The sequence below is a fragment of the Equus przewalskii genome, chromosome 26 (assembly GCF_037783145.1).
Source record: "Equus przewalskii isolate Varuska chromosome 26, EquPr2, whole genome shotgun sequence".
In the NCBI taxonomy this organism is placed as follows: domain Eukaryota; kingdom Metazoa; phylum Chordata; class Mammalia; order Perissodactyla; family Equidae; genus Equus; species Equus przewalskii.
In genome coordinates this window covers 35,535,875-35,558,766 of record NC_091856.1, presented here as the reverse complement: position 1 = coordinate 35,558,766, position 22,892 = coordinate 35,535,875, and the positions used below count along the sequence as shown (strand labels likewise).

The following is a 22,892-nucleotide window of genomic DNA, read 5'->3' as shown; positions in this document are numbered from 1 at the left end:
GCTGCAGGCTGCAGGTGCCCCATACGAGCACGTGCGAGTGCACACACACACACACACACACACACACATGCACACGCGCACACACACACACAAGCCCCTTCTCTGACCTTCTCCACGCCACACTCTGTCCCATCCAGGAGAGGAATGAGGAGGCGGCTGCAGCTGCTTTGGTCCAGGGGGTCTGTGTGGCAGGAGAGAGCCTGGCACATGTCCTAAGAAGGGAGATTGGCCGCCAACTTAGGGGCCACTAGGGCCTGTCGGGTCAGTGTCCAGCCTTAATTGTCCCTCCCAGACCACAGGACACACTGGCACAGCCACTATGCTGCTCTGTGGGCACTGGTGGCCAGGGAGGGTGGGCATGGCCAACTTCTCTATTGGGAACTGGGACAGTCACCAAGGCCCACAATCCTTTTAGGGACCCACAAAAATGTTTTAATTTCCTTTAAAATCAGAAGAAAAAACTATACTTTTGGGTCAAAAAAAGTTGTAATATGTAATATTATTTGTATTCATAACAATGTACACAAAACTGTTCATATTTTATAAAAATACTAAGACACAATTCTGAATATTTTGTGTAGCGCAAGGGGCCCATCAAAGTCCTGTGCAGCCCTGAGAGGAAGTCCGTCTTTGGGGTGCCTGCTCCCCTCACCGCCCCCCCTCCCCTGCCAGCTCATACCTCCGCTGTGGGTTCAGCTTGGAGGTCACTGCATTGGGTTGGAAGCCCTTGGTAATTGCCTTTTAGGATCAATGTCCACAGGCTCCTGGGCCATGCCAGGGTTGGCTCTACAAAATTTGTGGGGCCCAGTCAAAATGAAAATGTGGGATCCATTCACATTTGTTCAAAAATTGAGAATTTTGAGAGGTGACTGAGAGTGGGTGCTCCCAGCGCACAGTGGGCCATGATCTGGGCAGGGGAATCATTGGGCCTGGCAGAGGGAGCCCCAGGTACAGAGATGGGGTACAGCGACGTGCCATGTGCCCCACTGAGGGCAGACTCACGAGGTGCTCCCTGGTGAAGGTGCAGGCGACCGCTGTGGGGCCGAAGGTGACGCGGCACTGTTCGTCAGCACCATAGTAGAGGCCGGGGTGCCCCTCGGGAGGGTGCCCCGAGGACCGGGGCTGCAGCCCCGGTGGGTCCCACACGCAGCGCGCCCGTCCTGCGCTGCGACAAGGCCCCGGCTCAGGCCCCGGGGGAACACCGGGTGGGGGCGGAATGAAAGAGTGGGCGCAGGAGTTGAAAACGTTTGGAGGGGTGGGCTCGCACGAGCAGGGATGGGCGTTCTCAGCCATTGCCCCCGACCAAGAGCCGACCCTGGGCTAGCATGTGTCAAGCCCCGCCGGCGCGGAGTGGAGGTGGTGACTAAGCAGGTGGAGGGGTGATGGGAGGGTGCAGACGGAGGAGGGGCTCCGGAGGGATGGGATGGAGGGGTGGGTCGGAGGACGGGAAGTAGGGGTGCGCGGGAGGTGGCGATGGGGACTTAGGGAGGGGCGGGCGGGGTGGAGACGGGCAGCGGGTGGGGCTGAGGGATGCGGCTACCTGAGCAGATGCAGCAGCTGCCTGCGACTGCAGGCGGACCACGCGAGGCCCCCGCGGGCGGGTGCGGCGCCGTCGGCCGCCATCACGTGGCCGCTGGGCCCGCAGTCGCTGCCGGGCGCGCCGTCGTGCTCCAGGCCGAAGCTGCGCGGAGGGGCAGGGGCGGCGCTGAGCGCGGCGGCCGGGGTCCCCGCTCTGGGCCTGGCCGCCCTCGGGCCCCAGCGCGTGGCGACCTTTCGGACCGGATCGCGCCCTGGCCCCGCCACCAGCTAACCCGCTGGGTGGAGAGAGTCGAATGGCCGCCCTGCCTCAGTTTCCCACCCGAGGGAACGTTGGGCAGGCCAGGTGGCTCCCGCCGCTTTTGGCTAATAAATATCAAGACTTTACAAATGTGCCGGCCAAGCTAATCCATGGTGTTATATGTCTGGGGAGGATGGGGCTCGAGGGCCCTTTGGGGGTCGCCGACCATCACTTTCTTGGTCTGGGGCCTGGCTCAATGTTTGAAGTCATCGACTGCATGTACAGGATGGTTAAATAAAAAGTCCGAGAAAATGTGCGGACCTTTGGCCATCGTTTTCAATGCCTTGTTTTTTTCCCTCCGAACAAAACAGAGGAATTGTGATGGGGGTGGCGCAGAGATCAAGTGGAGGCCCAGAGCTGGAGGAAAAGTGGAGCTGGAGTGGGCAGATGTGGGGTAAGGAGCTCCAGCCTTGTTGGCGGAGCCTGGCCCCCAGCGGAGACAGGGGGCTGCCGTGAATTCCACCGCAGCGCTCAGAGCAAGGGGAAGGAGTGGGGGCTGCGGGCCAGGAAGACAGTCTCAGTTCTTACTTTAGGAGTCGCTGTACTATTTTAATTTTACAGCAGGTGGGTGTTACTTTCATAACTAAAAGAAACTCACCACTTTAGGTAAATGGTAATAGGAGCAAAGATTTGCCTACAGAATGTGTAACATTCATAACAGGAAAACTTTGGAAATAACCTAAATATCCAACAATAAGGGATTAATTAAATACATTATAGTGCATACAAAAAGTACATATATTGCAAAAGACCTGAGAGAAACGCTTGGGATATATTGTTACATAAAAAAGCAGGTAACAAACTAAAATACCGTATAATCCCAATTTTGCAAGTAAAAAATTTGTGTGTGTGTCAAGAAAAGACTAAAATTAAATACAAAATGTGAACAGATGTTGTCTCTAAGTGGTGGGCTTGGGAGAATTTTTACAGCCTGCTTTTTCTTTACCTGAATTTCCTGCAAAACTTATTTTCTAATTGCTGAGTTTGTTTTGCTTGTTTTTTGGGGGTAAAAAAGTTCTTTTTAATTATTTGGTTATCAAGAAGTATCAGATTTCCTAGCCCTTGCCCCCCACCCTCCCTAGTGCATTGGGGTCACGGACACAGGTTCCTTCCAGACTCTCCCAGGGTCCACTGCCAGCTGTGACCTTCCCTCCTGGGGACCGAGGTCAGCTCCTTGGCCTGAGCTAGGGAACAGCTAGGGAGGCCACATACCTGTGCCCAATCTCATGGGCGATGGTGACCCCCAGGTCGAAGCCGGTATCCTCAGTGATGAGGCAGCTCCAAGAGGAGGAGCAGGCACCCCCCAGCTGGGTGACCCCCCGCACCTGCCGGTTGCCATCAGGCAACTCCAGGTCAAACCTCGGGAAGAGAGAACAGATACCCTGGCGGTGCTGAGGGGCCTACCCGCTGCCATGACACCTTGCAGAGAGCAGGAGCAGTTCCCAGGCAGCCTGGCACACCCTCAGGGAGCTTGGCTACCTGGTGATGTAGAGAACCAGGTCGGCATGCCTGGGATCCGTGTCGTCCTGGGGGTTGACCGTCCTGCTCCACTCACAGACGCTCCGCAGTGACGAGGTGATGTTGGCTGTGATATCTGGAGCATCCTGGAGGGAGGGGGCAGTAATAGAGCTGGTGTTTATGGGATCCACACCAAGCGGGGGTCTGACTACTGCTGGCATCTCAGACAATCCTCCTAACAATCCTACTACTGTTCCATATTCCGGATGAGGAGACTGAGGCTCAGCAGTGCTGAGTGCCGGGGCAGAGCAGGGATCTGGGTTGGGGTCTGGCTGGCTGGAAGCCCTGCCATCACCCCCGCTGCTCTGTGGTCATCCGCAAGAAGAGGTTAAAGAGTACAGGAATAGGCTCTCCAGTACTCTGGGCTTCCAGCTCGGCGCCTACCTCGGGCCGCGTCAGGATGACCATCTTCACCAGGTGCACTCGGAACTGAGCCCCCAGGGATGGGTCCCTCAGCAGTTCTGACCCCTGTGGAAGGAGGGCAAGTGGGAGAAGTGACACATATGGGTGGGTGTGGCCAGCTTCCAGCAGCTTCTGACTTCCAGGGCCCGCCACAGGGGGGCCTGGAGAGGATGCTCCATCAGCGTGGAGGGGGGCCCCCAAAATGCTAGTCCTTGGGCTGAGAGCCAGCCATAGAGAGAGCCAGATCTGCTTCTGGTCCTCCCACTGCTCATGGCTCAGGAAGGCCAACCACCACAAAAAAAAGAAACCCTGAAACATGTGGGTAATTGTCATTACTCTAGAAGATTCCATTCAAACATTGCTTCCTCGGACTGGATTCACCCTGTCCTTTCTCATCTCCATTGATCCGCCTGTAACACATTTCTCTCCACCTCTGCTTGTTTAACCGACCCACCTCCATGGGGAGGCACTAGGGGCTCCCCCTCCTCCATGAGCCCTTTCCTGTGCACCCCAGTGAGAAGGCCCCCCGCCAGGCTCCTGGCCCTCTCAGTACATCTGTCAAGATGCCCGTCATGGTAGACTTGTTCTGTGGTTGTTTGCACCAGTTTGTCCTCTAATGGGACATGGCGCCCGAGAGAGCAAACACAGCTTATCACTGCCCCCAGCTGACCCGTGTCTGATCCAGGCTCCGCCACTTCCTACCTGCACACTTAGGATCCTGTTCACTAAGCTCGGATTAGTTTGTTTCCTAAGTTAGTTTCCTCATTTGTAAAAGGGAGATAAAGCCTTCCGTGGTTGTTGGCAGACTTAGGAACAACGCGGCTGTCCAGTGCTGACGATGGCCATTAACACAATCGACACCATCTGGGCCGGAGCCAGTCTTGCATCTCTCTGCCCCCTCACCATCCTCAGTCCTCATAAAACAGATCAAATGACCAGAGGGAGCATGGCTAGATTACTGAATTTCGGCATATTAAAAATGAGGAGCCCCTCAAAGCTTGAAAACAATAGCTTTCAAGTAACTTAGAGGGAATATTTGTCACCTCTGGGCCTGCAGGCAGAAAAGCTAAGCAGGCTTGTTCTGGACCTGGACCAGGTCTGCAAGGGGGCAGGACCACATGGGTATAGCCCTGGGACTCAGACTCCCTGTGGACTGGGAGGCCCAGAGAACCCCTGGGGACATGGAGGGGGCTCGAGACTGGTGGAACTTTTCCTTTTGTCCAAAATAGGTAGGGACCAAGTAGTTCCGAGTACCCCACATTCTAAGGGGGCTGCCCGCCCTCCAGAGCCAACTTAACAACGGTGGCAGTGCCAGCCCTGCCACAGCCAGCACCTCCTCAAGCCCCCTCCCCATCCCTGCAGGGGACCAGGGGGGAGAGGGGAGGGCCTGGAGTTGTCAGTCATCACCTAAGACTAATTTCCTAAATGTTCATAAATTCCCTTCAAGTCAGAACTTTTTGAAAAATCGTCAGTGTCTGAATTGCACGAGTTTCTTCCTATCGCGTCTGACTTCGCTGCACTGTGGCTGGTGACGCTGAGCTCATGGCATCCATCCCCTGATGTTGTGCAGGCCTGCCTGGTAGCCTAGAGTTGCAGTCGTTCCTGTGTGTGTCTCATGAGTGAATTCTCCGGCAGTTGGGCACAGGGTTTCCTACAGCCCTTCAAATTAAATGTCTAGTGAGGTTGTTGAAACACCTGTTTCCTTGTCTTGGAGATATTGGTTAGCGTGGGTCCTGCTTCCTGCCCCATCTTTACCCCTGGAGGCAGAGTGGAGGGGAGACCTGCAGAGATGGGGCACCTGCAAGAAGGGCCATGGGAGAGGCCAGGGTGAGGCAGCCCCGCTGGGTGCCGGGCAGCGCTGGCTGAGGTTCCCATGGGTCGAATAGACATCAGGGCAGAGGCCAGGCTTGAGGGTCCCTTGGGCGAAGGGACCCAAGTAGAAAGAGGCTTTGGGGTGCACTAGGGAGCGGAGAGGGGTTCCCGGTCCTCACCCATCTCCGCTCCAGGTGAGGAAGTGGGAAGAGGAAGGAAAGAGCAGACCACGCTGCCCCCCTCCAGGGTCCCTGGGCTCCACACGTGGCCCGGCCTCAGGTTTACACCAACACTCAATCCACCGAGTTCAAACACCAGATAAGGCAGCCCACTGACATCCCACCAGAGCCTCCTGAGGATGGGCGGGTCACGGTTCTCGAGGACAGTCGCTGCCCCAGTGGATCCATGAGTCCACTCCCTGCGGTCAGCGCCGTCCATCCCCAGAGTCCACTCCCCAGGCAAGCACTTACCATGTTGAGGTTGGTGAGCACGTAGCGCTCCGTGTCATCCTGGTGAGCCTGGTAGACGTCGGGGCCCACGGCCACCAGCAGCTCCAGGTGCAGGATGCTCCCAGCAGCCCGTCTCTGGAGGCGAGGGGAAGGAGGACGGCCTGGCAAGGGGGAGGCAGGGCTGAGAAGGAAGTTTCTAGAAAGCAGGTGAAATATGGCCTTGGACACCTGGTCAGTCGTCCCCACGACCCCCATGGCCCCACAGCCAGGCCTCTCCATCACCCTTGCTCCTGGGCTTGGAGACACAGTGGGGAGCCGCATCTCTGCCACTCATCAGCATGGGGTCGAGGGAGTCAGTGGGCCAGGCAGATCCTCATCTTCCTCATGGGGAGGGCCCGGTGACGGGCCTGCCTGGTAGCCCCCGCGGGCCCTGCTCTGCGCCCTCCTCTCAGAGCCCCTCCTGCCCTCCTGGAGCCAGCCTCTCGGCGCCCCAGGCACTGGCTCCCTCAGATGCCCAGGAGCTGATTCAGGAGCTTTTGGTCCTCCAGGCTCCTCAGGAGTAAACGTGCTCAGAGGGTTGAGAGGTCCCAAGCTCTCACACGTCACTCTACGTTGTGACCTTTAGAACCAGTGCAGCTGGCCAGCTCACGGGAAAGGCTGCGGGTCTCGGAGGATGGCCTTCTCAAGTCAAGGACTTGCATCTTACCCCCCACAAGAGCCCGGGTCCTTTTAGTGACTGGGCATTTCAGGGCATGGGAAAGGGCCAGATGGCAGCACGGGACCCAGGAGGGGGCTACTGTGTGACTTTTATGTATTCGGGTCACCCCAAAGCTCCAGGTGCCTGCTCTGCCTCCCAGATGCCCCTCCGGGCACATGCTGGAGAACGGGGTCACCCCCAAGATGGCAAGTAAAGCCCAAGACACCACCTGCTGGCACCCCCATAAGCCTGGAGTGGCCGCTCCCCTCCGCCCCCATCTTTGGGCCTCTGGATTCCCATCTGGAGCCTGGGAAATATCAGTCACCACTGCCCTGCTCGTCCCAGACTCCAATAGCACGTGCCTGTGAACATGATTTGTAATCTGTGAAGGGCTGTTCACAGGTGGGAGGTCTACCTGTCCACCTAGCAGACAGTTTGGGGGCATAGCTGGTGGTTACTTGTTCCCCTGTCCTATAAGCTGGGCACTCCCCTATATCCTAAAGAAGATGGCTTCATCAGAGTGGGGTATTTTGCACAGCCCCTGGGCATCAGAGAGAGCTGGTCCTTCCCCCATAGGTATCCTTGATGGCAGCCCCACCCTCCCTCTCCCAAGAGCTGTACCTTGGATGACCCCTGGGACCATGGGGGCCATAGGGGCGAGCCTGTGGATCAGGTGGGGCTGGGCACCGCCCCAGTGAGGCACCAGCTGCCGGTGCTGCCTCCTCACCGGCTGGACGTAAAGCCTGTCTGCACCCACCAGGATGTCGCCCTCCTGGGAAGAGAGAGCAGCCTGGAACACACAGCCCACTCCCCACTGCAGGAGAGGGCCTCTCTGGGGCATCACAGCGCCGAATATGGACTTGCCCTGAGCCCTCTCCAAGGGCTCCTCCCCAAGTCCAGGGTCCATCTTTGTGGGACAGCGAGGGACCCGCACCCTTCTGGGGCTGCGCTCACTGCCCACAACCTGCTGCCAGCCCTCCACTGCCCACATTCCAATCCCCCCTCACACACACGGCCTTCGGTCCCCAGTCTGCAGGGCCTGGTAAAGCCCCTTGGGGGTCCCACATGTACGAGAACGGAGAGGGTCTCCAGGGACTAGCTAGGCCTGAGCTAATGAACAGCATTGCCAGTGACCAGATCGACCCTGAGTGGCATCTGTCCTGGCCCAGGCTGGGCCTCCCAACCCGGGAGCCAGGGGGCAGCAGCATGCGGCGTGTATAATGATGTCAACGGCTCTGGCTTGTTGAGCGATGCCTTGTGACAGACTTTGCATGGACAGGTGACACTAGTCCTCGTGATGGCCCAAGAGGCAGATGCTGTCTCCACCATTTCTCACTTGAAGACACTGAGACCTGGTCGAGCTATTGGCCCAAGGTCGTCTGTACTAAGTAGCAGAACTGGAATCTGAACTCAGAAGTTGGGCTGCAAAGCCCTCGTTCTTTTCATTTCCCATCCTCCAGGTTTGTACCTGGCTCTGCCACCTGTCAGCTCGGTGGCCCTGGGAAACTCAGCTGGCTTTTCTGAGCTTCAGTGGAACACGGTCCCGGCGCATCTGATATTAGGCAAAGATGTAGCATCTGGCCACGTGGTAGGGGGTTGGGGGACATCTTCACACCACGGGGTCCCACCAGCCACACCCCAGGACAACCTCTCCCTGTTGGCAGCCCGAGCTCCCACTCACCAAGTGACCCGAGCAGTAGGTGGCCCTGGCCACTGTGCCGGGGGGCAGCAGGGCGCGGCCTCCCGTGAAGCAGTGGTGGGGTGGCCCCCTCAGCAGCTGGAAGGAGGCGTTCACCATGCGCTCGCTGATGAAGGAGGCAGCGAGGATGCCCAGCTCGGGCCCGAAAGAGAAGGTAAAGAGCTGTCCCAGGGCGCGCAGGGAGCAGAGAGGGTCCCTGCAGCGTGGCCCCCTGAGCCCATCCTCGCAGACACAGGTGAGTGGGGCCACATCGAATCGGGGCACTGCAGGAGATAGGCTGCCTCACTCACCCCTGTTCGGCGTCCCCTGGCCTCCTGCCCAGGGAGGGGCCCAAAGCTGTCCCCTTTGGTGAGAGTTAGTGAGGAACCTGGGGGCCTGGGCTCCAGTCCAGCTCCTCTCAGCTCTCAGGGTGGTGGACAGCAAGTCCCCTCTCCAATCTTGGCCTTGCCTGGGGGTGGACCCGTGCTCAGCACACTAGCCTTGCCTTGGAACACGTTTCATGAGCAGTGTCATGAGCTCCAACAGGCAAAACAGGTACATGAGCAGCCTCTGTGGAAAGCAGGAGCCCAAGGCCATCACCGCCCTTCTCCAGCCATCTCCCTAGCCCAGAGGTAGCCCCAGAGGGCTTGGGGACCCCAGGTAGTGATCTAGCTCTCCAGGAAGGGTAGAGCTAGAGGGACCTGGGGTATGCGATATACAAGTTCTCAGCCCCCACACCCCACAGTCGGCCCCAGCCGGCCCTCCAGCATGGTCCCCTGGCCCCCTAGCACGGTCCCCCTGGCCCCAAGCACGGCCCCAGGCATTGGTCGGTGTGCATCTGACCCAGACCACAGAGGATTTAGTCACAAGTGGGACATCCCTGAATTCTCTCCACCCTGACCACTAGCCCACCTTACCTCTGGTCCCCATTAGCCTTTTGATCAAAGCGATCAATGGCCCTAGTGAGAAAGGGGGCTGGCACCCCGGATGAGGCCACAAACACGGACCACGGGTGACAGGGGAAAAGGCTTTGCCTGGAGCTTGACCCAACGCCTATCTTGCTTCTCACAGAAGGGATAAATATTTACATCCATGGCCTGAAAATCAGTCGGCCCAAGGGAGGCCCAGGGGGCAGAAGGCCCAGCTAATTAGTAAGCATTCTCTTGAAATACGGAGCAGAATCCTGAGGTCAGAACCCCAGCTCTGTCCAGAACCCCCAGACCAGCTTTTATCGACTTGGCAGGAAGTAACAGAGTTAATTAACAGGGATGATGGCAGCAGCTCTAACTTCTCCCAGCAAAGCCACCAAAAGTCCCAGACCCCGGACGCAATGGTGAGATACCCCCGCAGGCTCTGAGAAAGTCCCCTTGCTAAGAAGGCTCCAGGACAAGTACCTTTTACAGTAGTGTCAGGACCAAAGTAAGAAGTCACTTCCTCTGGTTCCAAAGCCTGGAGAAATTGCTGCAAGACGCAAGGACAAGTGAGGAGACACGAGGAAGGGGGAGAAGGGAGCTGGGAGAGGAGCGAGGAGCAGGGGGGGAGCTACAGACAGAGCAGGAGAGGGAGAGAAAGGACGGAGGATGAAGAGGCAGAGAGGAGCCACTCACACCACACGGGTTAGACCGCGTCTGCGCCTCACAAAGGAGCGGACGGTTCGGGGAAGCCAATTCGTCCTTCAGTGAGCACCCTTCATCCCCTGAACCCCAGCTCAGACTCCCCGGCCCACTGCAAACCCCAAAGCCCAAAGAACACCCCTACTCTGCCCAAAGGCTCTTTGGCACCCTCTCTCTTCACAGGGAACCCACCTTCAGCACCCAGAAGAGCTCAGATTCCCACCCCAGGTCCCCCACCTGCTGGAAATCAGAGAGTCCCCAGCAGCCCAGGAGAAGGAAGGCAGAAGTGAGGATTCCCTGCACGCATCTTCCCCAGAGCTGAAGTTCGCTCATCCTCAGGGAAGCCAGAGAGCTGTGGTGACTGGAAATCTAGTCCTTGCGGAATGTGACAGACCCCGCTGGCTGGGCAGGCGGGAGGATCAGGCTGTGTTTACTCTTGATAGCTTCCTCCCAGAGCAGGGCCATGGGGGTGGGTGGCCTGCAGTCTCCTCCTGCTGCAACCTGGGTCTTGCACTGGGTTGGTCCTTGGTTCAGAGCACCCCCACCGGATCCTGCACCCTGCGATGGGGCTGGGCCGGGCAGCCCCGTCTGGAGGAGGGAGCCCCAGATCAGGGATCTGGAGCTGCAGATTCATGCAGAATGCTGTGACCGCGTGGGCTGGCTCTCCCCTGACCAGGGAGAGGCTGTACCAAAGGCACCACCGTTCAGGCCTCGGACAACCTGCTGTCCTCCACTGACATCCCTGTTTTCCATAATCAGTCCCCACTCTCCTGTCCTCATTCCCCTCCCCACCCAGCGCAGACTCCAGACCCTGGTATCCTCACTCCCTGGCGCATGCTCCTCTGCCTCATTCCCTCCCACTCAGCTAGCGCTGTTCTGTGCCTGCACCTGAGGGACAGTCACAGAGCCAGGTTGGTGGCACCACACTGCACTCAGCATCACAGACCACCTGGCAGTCCACTCCACTTCCTGGAAGGGCCTCAGTCACACTCTCCAAAGCACTATTTTCCACTCCCTCACAGCTCCAGGACGCCTCCCCCCAACTCAGCTGATGGCTGGCAGGGGGATGGCCGTTGGTTCCCCACCAGCCCCCTTCACATCCTCTGTCATCAGGGAGGACACACCTATCCATCCATTCTGGGCCAATCCATTTTCCCAGCCCAGGTGTCAGAGCTGCATTGATTCTGAGGTCTCGGCCATCCTGCGATTCCCCCTTTTTCCTTCACAGGCATTCCACCCAGTGAAGGGTGTGCTCTCCTAACTCCATCTCTGTGACTGCTTCCTGGAGACCCAGACCGACACACTGCCCTCATCCCAGCCACGTCATCGCTGGCCTGGGCAACTGTAATCAGCCCTAACTGTCTCCCTCTTTCTCTTTCACTCCCCTCCCCATCCCATTTCTCACACAGAGGGGCAATGATCTTTAAAAAACTCTAGTCAGACTCCATCACTCCTCAGCTTTAAAATAATCGATGGCTCCCCTTTGCCCTTAGAATAAAATGTCCAAACTCCTTCCCACAGCCTCCAAGGCTCTGTAATGTGTATCTGGCCCCTGCCCATCCCTCTGCCTGCCTCTCAGACCCTCTCCCCTTTGCTCACAGAGCTTTAGCCACACCAGCCTTCTTTCCATTCCTCAAATACATCAAATACTTTGCTGTTCCCTCTGAGCCTCGGTCTTCACATTCAAGTTTCAGCTCAAGTGTCTCCTCCTCCAAGAGGCCTTCCCTCATGACCCTGTCTAAGGGCCCCTCCCAGGCAGGGTTGCCACACTTAGAAAATAAAAATCAGATGAGGCCAGCCCCGTGGCCGAGTGGTTAAGATCAGGAGTTCTGCTTCAGTGCCCCAGGGTTTTGCCAGTTTGGATCCTGAGTGCAGACATGGCCCCGCTCATCAAGCCATGCTGAGGTGGCGTCCCACACAGCACAACCAGTGGCACTCACAGCTAGAATACACAACTATGTAGTGGGGGTCTTTGGGGAGAAGAAGAAGAAAAGAAAAGATTGGCAACAGCTGTTTTCTCAGGTTCCAATCTTTAAAGAAAAAAGAAAAAATCAGGACATCCAGTCAAATTTGAATTTCAGATAAATAACAATTTTTTTAGAATAAACATGCCCCAAATATTACAGCTATTGCACAGGACATATTTATTTATACTAAAAATTATTCCTTAGCTGAAATTCCTATTTCTCTGGGCGTCCTGCGTTTTGTTTGGTCACCTTACCTCTGGTCAGTCTCCACCACCACATCCCATCTTTTCATCCTCATGGCAGTTATTGCCACCACAATTGTCTTGTTGGTGTATTATCTGTCTTTCCCCAAAGCCCCGGCTACCCCTACTCCCCCCAGAGACTCAGACGGAAGCTTTAGGGAAGTGGAGGCCTCCTCTGTGCTGTTTATTGAGGTATTGTCAGGGCCGGGCGTGGTGTGCTAGCAATTTATTATTATTGTTGTGTCCACCGAAAGAAAGAGTCTAGGTGACATTAGCGGAGGAGCTTATCAATAATTGGTGTGAGGAGTTCGAACCTGGGGAAACCATTCCACAGAGCCCTCTGATGGGGCTGCTTGAGGGGTGTGGGATTAGGTGCAGCCTATGGCTCTTTCACAAACAGTGCACCTGCAGGGAAGAGGAACAGAAAAAAAACTTACAACCAGATTTCATATAAGTCGAAAAAAAGGGGGTAGAGCCTATTTGGGCTTCTCTCTAGATTTACATCGAAGGTGACACAAACGAGAATTCCTTGGTAATTATATGTCAAACAAGTTCAGAGATGCTGATGTTATCTGTGTGTGGAGGGGGGTGAGGATCAGGGTCCTTGACTATTCCCTCGATCTCTAAGAACGCAGGTGGGGAGAGGGAGAGCGAGCTACCCTTTATCTCTTCCTGCTGTGGCTCTGTCCGGTGGCCTCCTGGGTCAGGAGGTGTGGGGTTCAAGGTCATTTGACACAGACTGACCATGGTCTGCGCGGCCGCTTCCCAGGACAGCGTGGATGTTACTGCACTGACTTAAAGCCTATGCGGTTTGCTCGCTAGATTCGCCTGCTACACCACGGAGACGGGTCCCAAAAATCCGTCCACAGTTGTTAGTACATTAATATACAACATTTACGAGGATGCTTTAGTATTATCCTCTGGTATCGCTGAAGTGCCTTTGCAGCCCACGCTCTGGTAAACCGGGCTGTACGACCCGGGGGCCTCCTCCCTGTCCCTGGGCCTCAGTTTCCCCCTGCACAAGGAAGAGAGCCCGGCGAGGCAGAGAGCGCGGGCAGCCGCCGGGAGGGGAGTGGCCCGGGTCCCCTCGCGCCGTCCGCCCCGCCGAGTCCCCCAGGCCCGGCCGCCCAGCGACCCCTGGCGGCTGCCTGCGCCCCGCGCTCTGCCGTCCCAGTCGCGGTGCTACACCGACAGCGGCCCCCCAGTCCCCTTCTGGCGCCTACGTTTCTCACCCCCCTCTCGGATCTCGGTGAGATCCCGGGCTTATCCCAACCCGATCCCAGGTCGCCGAGCCCGACCGCCGCTGGCTGGGGTGTTGGCCCTTTTCTCATGCGGACAAAGAGCCCCGCGCTGCTCCCAGTCGTGCGGAACCTGAGGCGAAGGCCCGGTTTCCAGTCGGTCGGGGAGAGGCGAGCACTTCCGGGGGTTAGGGCGCACGTGCCGAGACGCGCGCGTGTGCTTCCGAGGTCGCTTCCGGGGTCCCTCCAGGTGGGAGTCGCGGGGGCGGCTGCGCCTGTGCTCGGGGACAGAGCCGTCCGGGACCGGGAATGGGCGCAGGTGGCGGGCCGCGCGCGGGGCGGGCGGGGGGCGCGGGACGCCGTCCCCGGCGTGGCCGCCGCGCTCCGGCGTCGGGCCCCGGGGTCCCCGCTCGGCGCCGGGGCGGGGACGGCGGGACGGGGCGGGACGGCCCCGCGGCTGGGCCCGGGCTCGCCGAGAAGCTCATTCGGAAGAAAAGCAAGAAGAAAAGGTTGTGTCACAGCAAGGCGCGGGAGGTACGCGGGAAACCGGGAAGCGGCCCTGGAGGTGCCGTGGTGTGGCCTCCAAAGGCTCCAGAAGACTTTTCCCCAAACTGGAAGGCGCTGCAGGAGGTAAGACTCGCGCCGCTCCTGTCCCGGTGGCCGCCGATCCGGAAAAGGAGGGAGCGCGTGGGACCCAGAGGAGGCCGATCGGAGTGAAACCTCGTCCGCAGAGCTTCTTGCAAGAACAGTGGCCTGTCGACGGAGCTCGCGAACTCGTGGGTAGAGGATTCTAGCAATACTTAGGGCTTTTAAGTCTGTAGTAGTTGATGACAGGTACTCCCGGGCACCGAGCTCTTAAAATGTGCGGACGCTGCCATGTGAGCTGTGTATGTGTTCCAGCTCCTTTATCATTTCCGTTTCACGGGTGAGGAAACCCGCCCGAGGGATTAAATAAGTTGTCCAAGATTGCAGAACCCGGAGTCTGGGGCTAGAGCCCCTGCTCAATGCTAAGTGGTACCCACTGCCTCTCTGGGCATCGGTGGCCAGTACTCAGGGAGATGTTACTCTCTGCCGGGTGCTGTTCCCTGTGCTTCCCTCCTGACTTCTCTCCGCCTCCCCTGGAGGTAGCTGCTGCTGTTATCGCTGTGTTCTAGGTGAGGAAACGGAGGCAGTGAGCTTAAGGGACTTGACGCAGGTCACATAGCTAGTAAACGGCAGGCTGGGGTTCGGAGTCACCCACTGGGGCGTGAATTTTTGCTCTTTGCTACTACTGACCTTCAGTCTCTTGTGCAATTTTCTGGAGTTTGTTGCAGAGCTTCAGAGTGACCGAGAGCACAGAGAAGAGCTTCTTAACAGGGCCCGATATCTTAGGGGGAAAGTCCTGATAATTCTCCTGTCTTCAAACAGGACTGATGAAATTCCCACGGGCCCCCCAGGTTTCTGTGTGATTTCTGTAACTGTCTCTTTGTGTTTTTCTTTCTCTCAAGAAAGTAAAGCAAAATTGAGTGAGTGAGAAGGATGTTTACCATGGGGAAAACCTTGAGTTTTCTCTAGCTCATACAAGAGAGTAAGTCCTTCTGTTCTTTAAATATCACGGGGGGGCCGGCCCGGTGGCACAGCGGTTAAGTGCGTACGTTCTGCTTCGGTGGCCCAGGGTTCGCTGGTTCAGATCCCGAGTGCAGACATGGCACCGCTTGGCAAAAGCCATGCTGTGGCAGGCATCCCACATATAAAAGTAAAGGAAGATGGTCACGGATGTTAGCTCAGGGCCAGGCCTCCTCAGCAAAAAGAGGATTGGCAGCAGTTAGCTCACGGCTAATCTTCCTCAAAAAATAAATAAATAAATAAATAAAATTATGAGGACAGGTCATTAGACACTCGCCTTGTCACCTCTCTGCTGGTTGCACAGAGGAGGCTGGGCTGGAAAACCTCAGAGAGTCCTTGTGTGACAACAAGTATGGCTGCTCCCAGTTCTTCAGCCACCTGCAGTTTGACAGAAACTTTCACTGAACACACCCCTGTCTTCTTCCTGAGACCTTCACAACAGTAGGAAACCAAGAAGTCTTGTAAAGGAAGTGGTTTCTGTGCACCGGCTTGTTGGCCTAAGCTGTGAGAGAAGTGACTCTAAAGCGAACTCTAAATTGACTGTGAAGGGGACAGCAGGTTGCGTGTCGTCCCCTCGGGCTCAGAATGAAGTAGTCTGTTCAGTTGTTCAGCAGGTACTTAAGCAGGTAGAACACGAGTTTGAAGTTTCGTGGGAATGAGGAGGCAGGTGGCAGATTGTGCACTGTAATGAGATAAGCAAAGAAAAGCATTCGCCACGAGTGACTTACAGATGGAAATGAAAAAAGGCTTTTCCCAAATGGTTTGAAGGTGAATTTCAATGATGCTCATGGGAAGTATGTGTAGATGTGATTGACATGTGTGTATATACACATGTGTGTAAATTTTTTTGACCTCTCGTGCATGATTTCCCAATTAAAATGTGTCCTGTATTTTCTTTTGGGTCACACAGCTGCTGAAACAAAAACCACAGACCCTGGAAAAGCCTCTTGTTATCTCTCAGATGGATTCCGAAAAGCAGCCCCAAATTATGCAACAAAACAGAGAAGCCAGCCCGGGTAAAGCTAAGAGAGATGAGACGGGGGCAAAAAAAGCAGAGCACGCAGCCAGCGGGGGCTCTGCTCCTTCAGGAGCTCCTGCAAAGGCCAGCCGAGCAGAGCACAGTGAGAAAGGGACCAAGAGAAGGACAAATGGTGACATTTCTCTGACTCAAGGGGACATCAAGCATAAGAAGCGGAAAGCTAAGGAGGCGGCTGTAGCCTTGGCTCCAGCCCCGCCCACCGAGTAAGTCCCAGCCATCTGCCCGAGCCAGTGGTCATCTCGTCCCTGAGAACAAAGTCCCAGCGACCAAGGCCTGTCTCCTCCAGGAGGCTGGCGACCCGTCCCGCAGCCCTCCATCACCTCACCCTGGTGCTGTTTGTTTCCTGAGGATGTAGGCATGGTGAGGGCGGGGCCTAGAACACTTAGCAGGCCCCTGGTAAAGATGTGTGGAATGATGGATGCTGAAGCCAGGAAGACCGGAGTGTGACACCGATTCCTGCATCTTGCCAGTTGGGTGGTTTGGGGCAAGTTCCTGCCGTCCCGTGAGCCTCAGTGTGGTCATCTGTGGTGTTGTGAGGGGTCTGTGAGATGTGACCTGCTGCCTCAGCACCTGGCAGTTACTCAACAAACCCTGCGATGGTCACTCACCTGGGGGGACCAGGAGACAGTGGCCACCTCCGAATGGCTCAGCTGGAGGTGGCGTGCTTGTAAGTCAGGCTGGCAGTGTGTGGCCTGGGTGTTGAGGACATAGTTGCTAAAGGTTGCAGGAAAGAACGTTTGGACCGCCTGCCGTGTGTCACTGTGCCAGGCGGGCTCTGGAGAGAGAGCAGTCCCTGCAGGTCCCTCCCTCCTGAGGTTGGTGGTCACACAGGGCAGGGACAATAGGCTGAATGATTTCAGTAGTTCCCTGAGTGTGGTCAGGGCGGGTCCAGGGCGAGCGGCCGGGGGGACGTGTCCATTCAGAGGGCTCAGGAAGGGATGTCCAAGGATGTGACGCTGCTGCTGCGCCGGAAGGATGGAGTGCACCAGGCAGAGAGTCACGTCCCTGGATGGGCATCATGGGGGTGGCTCAGGGTGAAGGCGCTAGCCGTCCTTACACCTCGGCTGGGCGCTGTGTTTCCACTGTATGGTCATTATGTTCGTCTGTGTTCCCTGATGCTTGACAATGAACGCATGACTTTTGTAGTTAAAATGGTAGCCGTCATTATCCCTGGGTGCTGGGCTGTATGCTTCTATTTTATATTCTCTGTCTTTATCTGTAGTTCCTACACGTGGGATGATGAGCACATTTTCCAATGAGAAAGGAGAATGCCGAGATGATGAAAATAGTGGGAGCCCCTGGGCCTGTGGGCCCGGGCCGTAGGGGTCCGACTGCTGTGAGGAGCAGACCCATCGAGCAGCGTGTGCAGCCTGGGCTCCTCCCTGTCTTTTAGGGAAGACATCTGGTTCGACGATGTTGACCCAGCGGACATTGAAGCAGCCATCGGCCCAGAGGCAGCCGAAATAGCGAGGAAACAGCTGGGGCAGAGCAAGAAGAGCGTCACGCTGGTGAAGGAGCAGGCCTTCGGCGGGTGCGCTGGGCTGCACGTGGGCCGCTGGGCGGAAGTGGCCAGCCGTGGAGGGCGGGGGTTCTGAAAGGTTGAATTGGGAGGCACCTCCTGGTGTCCTGCTAGGACCCTTGACCGCCTAGAGCTTGTCACATGACATGGGTGAGCATGGTGACGAGCGGGGAGCTTTGGGTGCTGATTCCTGGGTCCTGCAGTGTTGGTTAAACTGGACCCTTTGGTTCCCCTCAGTCTGACAAAAGCCTTGGCCCTGGATTGTGAGATGGTGGGCGTGGGCCCCAGCAGGGAAGAGAGCATCGCTGCCCGCGTGTCCGTTGTGAACCAGTACGGGAAGTGTGTTTATGACAAGTACGTCAAGCCTACGCAGCCAGTGACTGACTACAGGACGGCGGTCAGTGGGATCCGGCCAGAGCACCTTCGGCAGGGTGGGTCACTCACAGCTAGTGACCACAGAGGGCAAGCAGTAGCTGGGCCCATGCTCTCCCTCTCGTTCCCTGTTCTGTTCCGGAGCTTTCCCCAGAGCAGGAGTCCTGACAGCTGCACCCCACGGGGGATAGTTTTCAGACGGCTCTCCTGCCTCTAAGCCATCCAACCTTCAGGCCAGGCGTCCTGGACAGCTCGGGATCCCTTGGCAGTGGGGATGGAGATAGAGTGTGTTTGAGGAAGGAGGCCAGTGTGGGGTGAGGAGGGGAGTAGGGGACGCGAGACCATTGTGAGGGCTTTGGGAAGCCATGGGAAGGTTGCCAGCAGTGAGAGGCCTGGTCTGGCTCAGGTTCTAGTAGGTTCCTTCTGGCTTTGGGGTGGGAATGCGAAGATGAGGCATGAGCTGGTGGTGACCTGGGTCAGGGAGGTGCTGTATGAGGTGACAAGAAGTGGCCAACTGTAGACATACCCTAAAGGCTGAGTCTGTCGGGTTTGCCAATGGACTGGCTGTGGGGGAGAGCAGAGGGGACTTGCATCCAGGGGGCTGTGGGATTTTGGACCTGGATGGATCCTGGAACCCAGAGGTGGAAGCTGCTGCTCTGTTTTTCTCTGGCCTCTTTTCTGTGCACCTCTTAGGTTCTCTCTGCACACATGACCAAGAAGGCGGCTGTGCCGCCCCTCAGTACCCCGGGCTGACCAGCCTCTCTGGGTCCCGGGCTCTAGCTGATCCTGCTTGGCTTGGGGACAGGCAGAACCACGGGGAGAGGTGCAGTGGCTGCAGGCCTTCCCGGGGAGGGGCTGGCCCCGAGGGTGTGCACGGTGAGGAAGCTGGCAGAGCCGCGTCTGGAGCCTGGTCCTGGAGCAGCGCGTCTCACCTGTGGCAGAGGACACACGTGTTTTTGCTTCCTGCTAGAAAGACAAAGTACAGCCCTGGTCTCATGTCAGATTCAGCTGTCAGAACCACCGTCAGACGGCCACGGGCGCTCTGAGCATGCTCGGCCTGTGCTCCCCTCCGGGCTGTGGGGCGGCTCTGCGGGGTGTGCGGGGCGCTGTCCTTCCCTCCTCACCAGGCCTGGCTCTCTTCCAGGAGTGGGGTGTGGCCTGGGTATGGTTGACGCCCTCTTCCTGGGTCGGAACCTCAGCTGACCCCTCATCGCAGGCAGAGGGGCGAGGGCTGCTCCCTCTCCAAGAGCGACTGTGACTGACCTGTCGCCCCAACCGCTCCTTTGCTTTGATTTTCAGGGGAGGAGTTTGAGGTGGTGCAGAAGGAGGTGGCAGACATGCTGAGGGGCCGCATTCTGGTCGGACACGCGCTGCATAACGATTTAAAGGTACTGCTGCCTCCTGCCGCCACGTGGATGCCCTCGTGCTGGCTGGCTGTGTGCAGTGCACGTCACGGTCGGGCTCTTTTAGTGTTTCTGAATTTGTGCCTCTGTTGGGAATCCTCTAGTGACAGCGTCAGAGATCGTTTGGCGAGTTCCTGCTGCGTTCCGGGAGCCGTGCTAGGCATTTTGTGTGAAAGAGACCTCCTTTAATTCTCTACAAGGTCTCGGAGGGGTTCTTAGTGGTAAAACTGAGGCTTCGTGAGTTAGTGGGTGTGCCCACGGTGTCGGCAAGGCAGAGCTGGGTGCAGACCTGGCCTGACGCCAGCACCACCAGGTGCCCACGGCTCCAGCACAGCCACGTCAACAGCGCCTGCACCCCCTCTGCGGCCTCCCCCAGCAGGGCAGGAACCGTCTATTGAGAGGCATTCCCCAGCGGCCACTCCCTCAGAGCCACTGGGCAGGCAGGCAGCGCTCCTGTCTCCCTCTCACAGGCTGGCCCACGGTGGCCAGGGCAGCGGGCAGCAGGTGAGCTGAGAGGTCACTTCCACTGGCCCTGGGGATGTAGCCTCCAGCCCTTGCTCTTTTAGGGGCTCTGCGTGGGCAGAACTGACCCACTCATTCTGATGAGAACCACGGGCCTGGCAGAGTGGGAGACTGTTGTTCCTGGCGGGGGCTTTCCAAACAGTGTTCTCTGGAACCCTGGGGTCCTTGGATTTAGAGGCTGCTAAATGTTGGTCTTAATTGCCTTTTTTTTTCTCTTGGTGTGGAAGATTCACCGTGAGCTAACATCCATTGCCAGTCTTCTTCTTTTTTGGCTTGAGGAAGATTATCCCTGAGTTAACGTCTGTGCCCATCTTCATCTGCTTTGTTTGTGGGACGCCTCCACAGCACAGCTGATGAGTGGAATAGGTCTGCACCTAGGATCCGAACCTGCGAACCTGGCTGCCAAAGCAGAGTGCACAGAACTTGAACAACTCAGCCATGGAGCTGGCCCCTTAATTGCCTTTTAAGATAAATTTTGGGGCCAGCTCCAATGGCCTAGTGGTTAAGTTCGGTGTGCTCCACTTTGGTGGCTCAGGTTCAGTTCCTGGGCGCAGAACCATACCACTCATCTTTCACTGGCCATGCTGTGGCAGTGGCTCACAGACAAAAAGAAGAAAAAAAAAGAAGAAGATTGGCAACAGATGTTAGCTCAGGGTGAATCTTCCTTAAAAAAAAAAAAAGGTAAATTTTGAACTCTTAAAAACTAGCAAGTCCTCTGCCCACCAAAATGCGTTGTATCGTAAATGTTCTCCTCTCGGGCCACCCCCCCATTAGCTTGTGCTCCCTCCTGACACCCACTCCATCCCCAGTAACTTGGGTAGACTGTTGCTTAAATTTGTCCCGAAGGCTATGCTGAGATGAGCTGTTAAATTCTGCTCTCATTCCTGACTTCCTGTGTGTGCAACACCAACTCAAAATGCAGGGACAAGTTGGTTGCAGTTAGTTGTGACTGTCAGTCTCCTGCTCCCCCAAGTTCACGACTGTGCTTTTGTCAGTGTGGCTCTTACTGTCGAGAGTCGCCATTAGTGTGTCGTCCTCCCTCAGAAGTTCAGAGTCACATCACTGCCTTTTTTCACTCGTGTGTGTATGTGTCGTTTGTTGGAATTCTTGTAAGAGCTTATCTGAAAAAAGGGTTTCCACTGCTACAGATCAAAATTGAAAATGGTGATCACTCTGTCTTCTTCCAGGTGCTGTTTTTAGACCACCCAAAAAAGATGATCCGAGACACACAGAAATATAAACCTTTCAAGAGTCATGTTCAGGTACTTAAAGTTAGTGTGGTTCCTGGGGCCAGCCCTGTGGCCTGCTGGTTAAGTTTGGTGGGCACCACTTCAGCAGCCCAGGCACAGGTTTGGATCCCAGGCATGGACCTACACTACTTGTGGGCCATGCTGTGGCAGCATCCCACTTATAAAATAGAGGAAGATTGGCACAGATGTTAGCTCAGGGCAAATCTTCCTCAGCAAAAAAAAAAATTAGTGTTCTTCCACACGCTGGTAGGTCTGTTGTGTGGTTCACATGATTGCCCCTGGTAGCTGACCTGTTGGTGAAGGGTGTTTTGGTTTGGTTTTGATTTTCCTTTTAACCTTTAAAACTGAAAGGAATCTTAGAAGAAAACGTAGAATTCTGGTGAACGCCAGCCCTAAGACTCAGTGCGCCTGATGCGGGTCGTTTCCACTCTGTTCTCCACAGTCCAGGGAACTGTGGGCGGGCTCCCTGGGAAATGGCGGGAGGCCGTGGCTGGAAGGCAGGCATACAGGCTCCTTCTGCAGCCCTCCTCCAGGCCGATTGGGTCACTGGCCCCAAGCACTGTGGCACTGCCAGTGGGAGGCGCACTGCAGGTCACCTCGGTTGGGGCTCAGTAGGTGACTCCCCTGCCTGGGGCAGCACCCCTGCTCTGGAGAGCCTGCACAGGCCTTGCCCCAGCCTGGCTGTGTGCTCTCGCCTCTCCCCTCCAGAGTGGACGGCCATCCCTGAAGCTGCTCGCAGAGGAAATCCTGGGGATCAGGGTGCAGCAGGCAGAGCACTGTTCGGTGAGTGCATCCTGGGATGACAGACCTCGGGATTAGGGGCCATCCCTGAGCTTACAGGCTAGGTGCCTTGTCACTGACAGCAAACACAGTGGGCCTGAGTGACTTCTTTTTTAGGAACCTGCTGGTCCATAAAAAATGAAATGGCAGGCCAGCTTGGTGGCTCAGTGGTTGAGTTCACATGTTCCACTTTGGCAGCTTGGGGTTCGCAGGTTCAGACCCCAGGCGCCGACCTAGCACCACTCATCAGGCCATGCTCTGGCGGCGTCCCACATACAAAATAGAGGAAGAGGGGCCGGCCCGGTGGCGCAGCAGTTAAGTTCGCACGTTCTGCTTCTCGGCGGCCCGGGGTTCACCAGTTCGGATCCCGGGTGTGGACATGGCACCACTTGGCACGCCATGCTGTGGTAGGCATCCCACGTATAAAGTAGAGGAAGATGGGCACGATGTTAGCTCAGGGCCAGGCTTCCTCAGCAAAAAAGAGGAGGACTGGCAGTAGTTAGCTCAGGGCTAATCTTTCTCAAAAAAAAAAAAAAATAGAGGAAGATTGGCAGAGTTGTTAGCTCAGGGCCAACCTTCCTCACCAAAAAAAAATGAAATGGCACAGCAGGCTTATAGTGTTGACTAAATTCTAAATGGTTATGTTTAACTAATTAACAGACTTAACACAAACTGCTATACTGTAAATGTTTGGGAAAAGTCCCCAGTGTAGACCAAAGGCCGCTTAGGACTCTGTGGCCCAGGTCAGTCAGCCCCTTGGTGACAGGCCCTGGTGACCAGGCCGAGGAGTGCTGGTGCCTGGCCACAGGCTCGTAGAACCCAGCCCCTGCCCCATTGTGGTCGCCAGCCCTCTGGGCTCTTTCTGCCCTTCGTCTGCGTCTCAGCAGCCGGCTCAGAGGCCACCGTCCGCCCTTCTGTCCTGACGCCCTCACAGGACAGCACATTTTTC

General features: G+C 56.6%; 2 protein-coding genes and 1 long non-coding RNA gene across 14 annotated transcripts in view; 1 reads left to right on the top strand and 2 right to left on the bottom strand.

The window, feature by feature from the left end:
- The window catches only part of ADAMTS13 (ADAM metallopeptidase with thrombospondin type 1 motif 13), a 31,777-nt gene extending 21,322 nt beyond the window's left edge, over positions 1-10,455 (bottom strand). For both annotated transcript variants that reach the window (XM_070594678.1, XM_070594679.1), the window contains exons 1-11: positions 10,244-10,455; positions 9,788-9,854; positions 8,397-8,677; positions 7,337-7,487; positions 6,040-6,179; positions 3,740-3,823; positions 3,317-3,441; positions 3,050-3,196; positions 1,541-1,681; positions 1,003-1,165; positions 108-212 (exon numbers count right to left, since the gene is read on the bottom strand). In XM_070594678.1, coding sequence (XP_070450779.1) covers positions 108-212; positions 1,003-1,165; positions 1,541-1,681; positions 3,050-3,196; positions 3,317-3,441; positions 3,740-3,823; positions 6,040-6,179; positions 7,337-7,487; positions 8,397-8,677; positions 9,788-9,854; positions 10,244-10,339 — 1,500 coding nt within the window. In that variant the 5' untranslated portion in view covers positions 10,340-10,455. The remainder of the gene's footprint in view (positions 1-107; positions 213-1,002; positions 1,166-1,540; positions 1,682-3,049; positions 3,197-3,316; positions 3,442-3,739; positions 3,824-6,039; positions 6,180-7,336; positions 7,488-8,396; positions 8,678-9,787; positions 9,855-10,243) is intronic.
- Positions 10,456-12,378: 1,923 nt separating this feature from the next.
- Positions 12,379-13,710, bottom strand: LOC139079543 (uncharacterized). Its single transcript, XR_011533236.1, has 2 exons — positions 13,448-13,710; positions 12,379-12,620 (listed from the first exon to the last, which is right to left on the bottom strand). It is a non-coding gene; the product is annotated as an uncharacterized lncRNA (long non-coding RNA).
- The window catches only part of REXO4 (REX4 homolog, 3'-5' exonuclease), a 19,378-nt gene continuing 9,958 nt past the window's right edge, over positions 13,473-22,892 (top strand). For 3 of the 11 annotated variants that reach the window (XR_011533234.1, XM_070594692.1, XM_008541358.2), the window contains exons 1-7: positions 13,877-14,083; positions 15,969-16,300; positions 17,491-17,628; positions 17,854-18,047; positions 19,288-19,376; positions 21,101-21,175; positions 21,872-21,946. Coding sequence is in view for 10 of the 11 variants with exons in the window: in XM_070594692.1 (XP_070450793.1) it covers positions 16,020-16,300; positions 17,491-17,628; positions 17,854-18,047; positions 19,288-19,376; positions 21,101-21,175; positions 21,872-21,946 (852 nt within the window). In the remaining variant the exon portion in view is untranslated. Of the gene's footprint in view, positions 13,704-13,876; positions 14,084-14,105; positions 14,230-15,968; positions 16,765-17,490; positions 17,629-17,853; positions 18,048-19,287; positions 19,377-21,100; positions 21,176-21,871; positions 21,947-22,892 lie in introns of those variants that run through there. The other 8 variants (XM_070594697.1, XM_070594696.1, XM_070594695.1 and 5 more) reach the window with 6 other exon arrangements.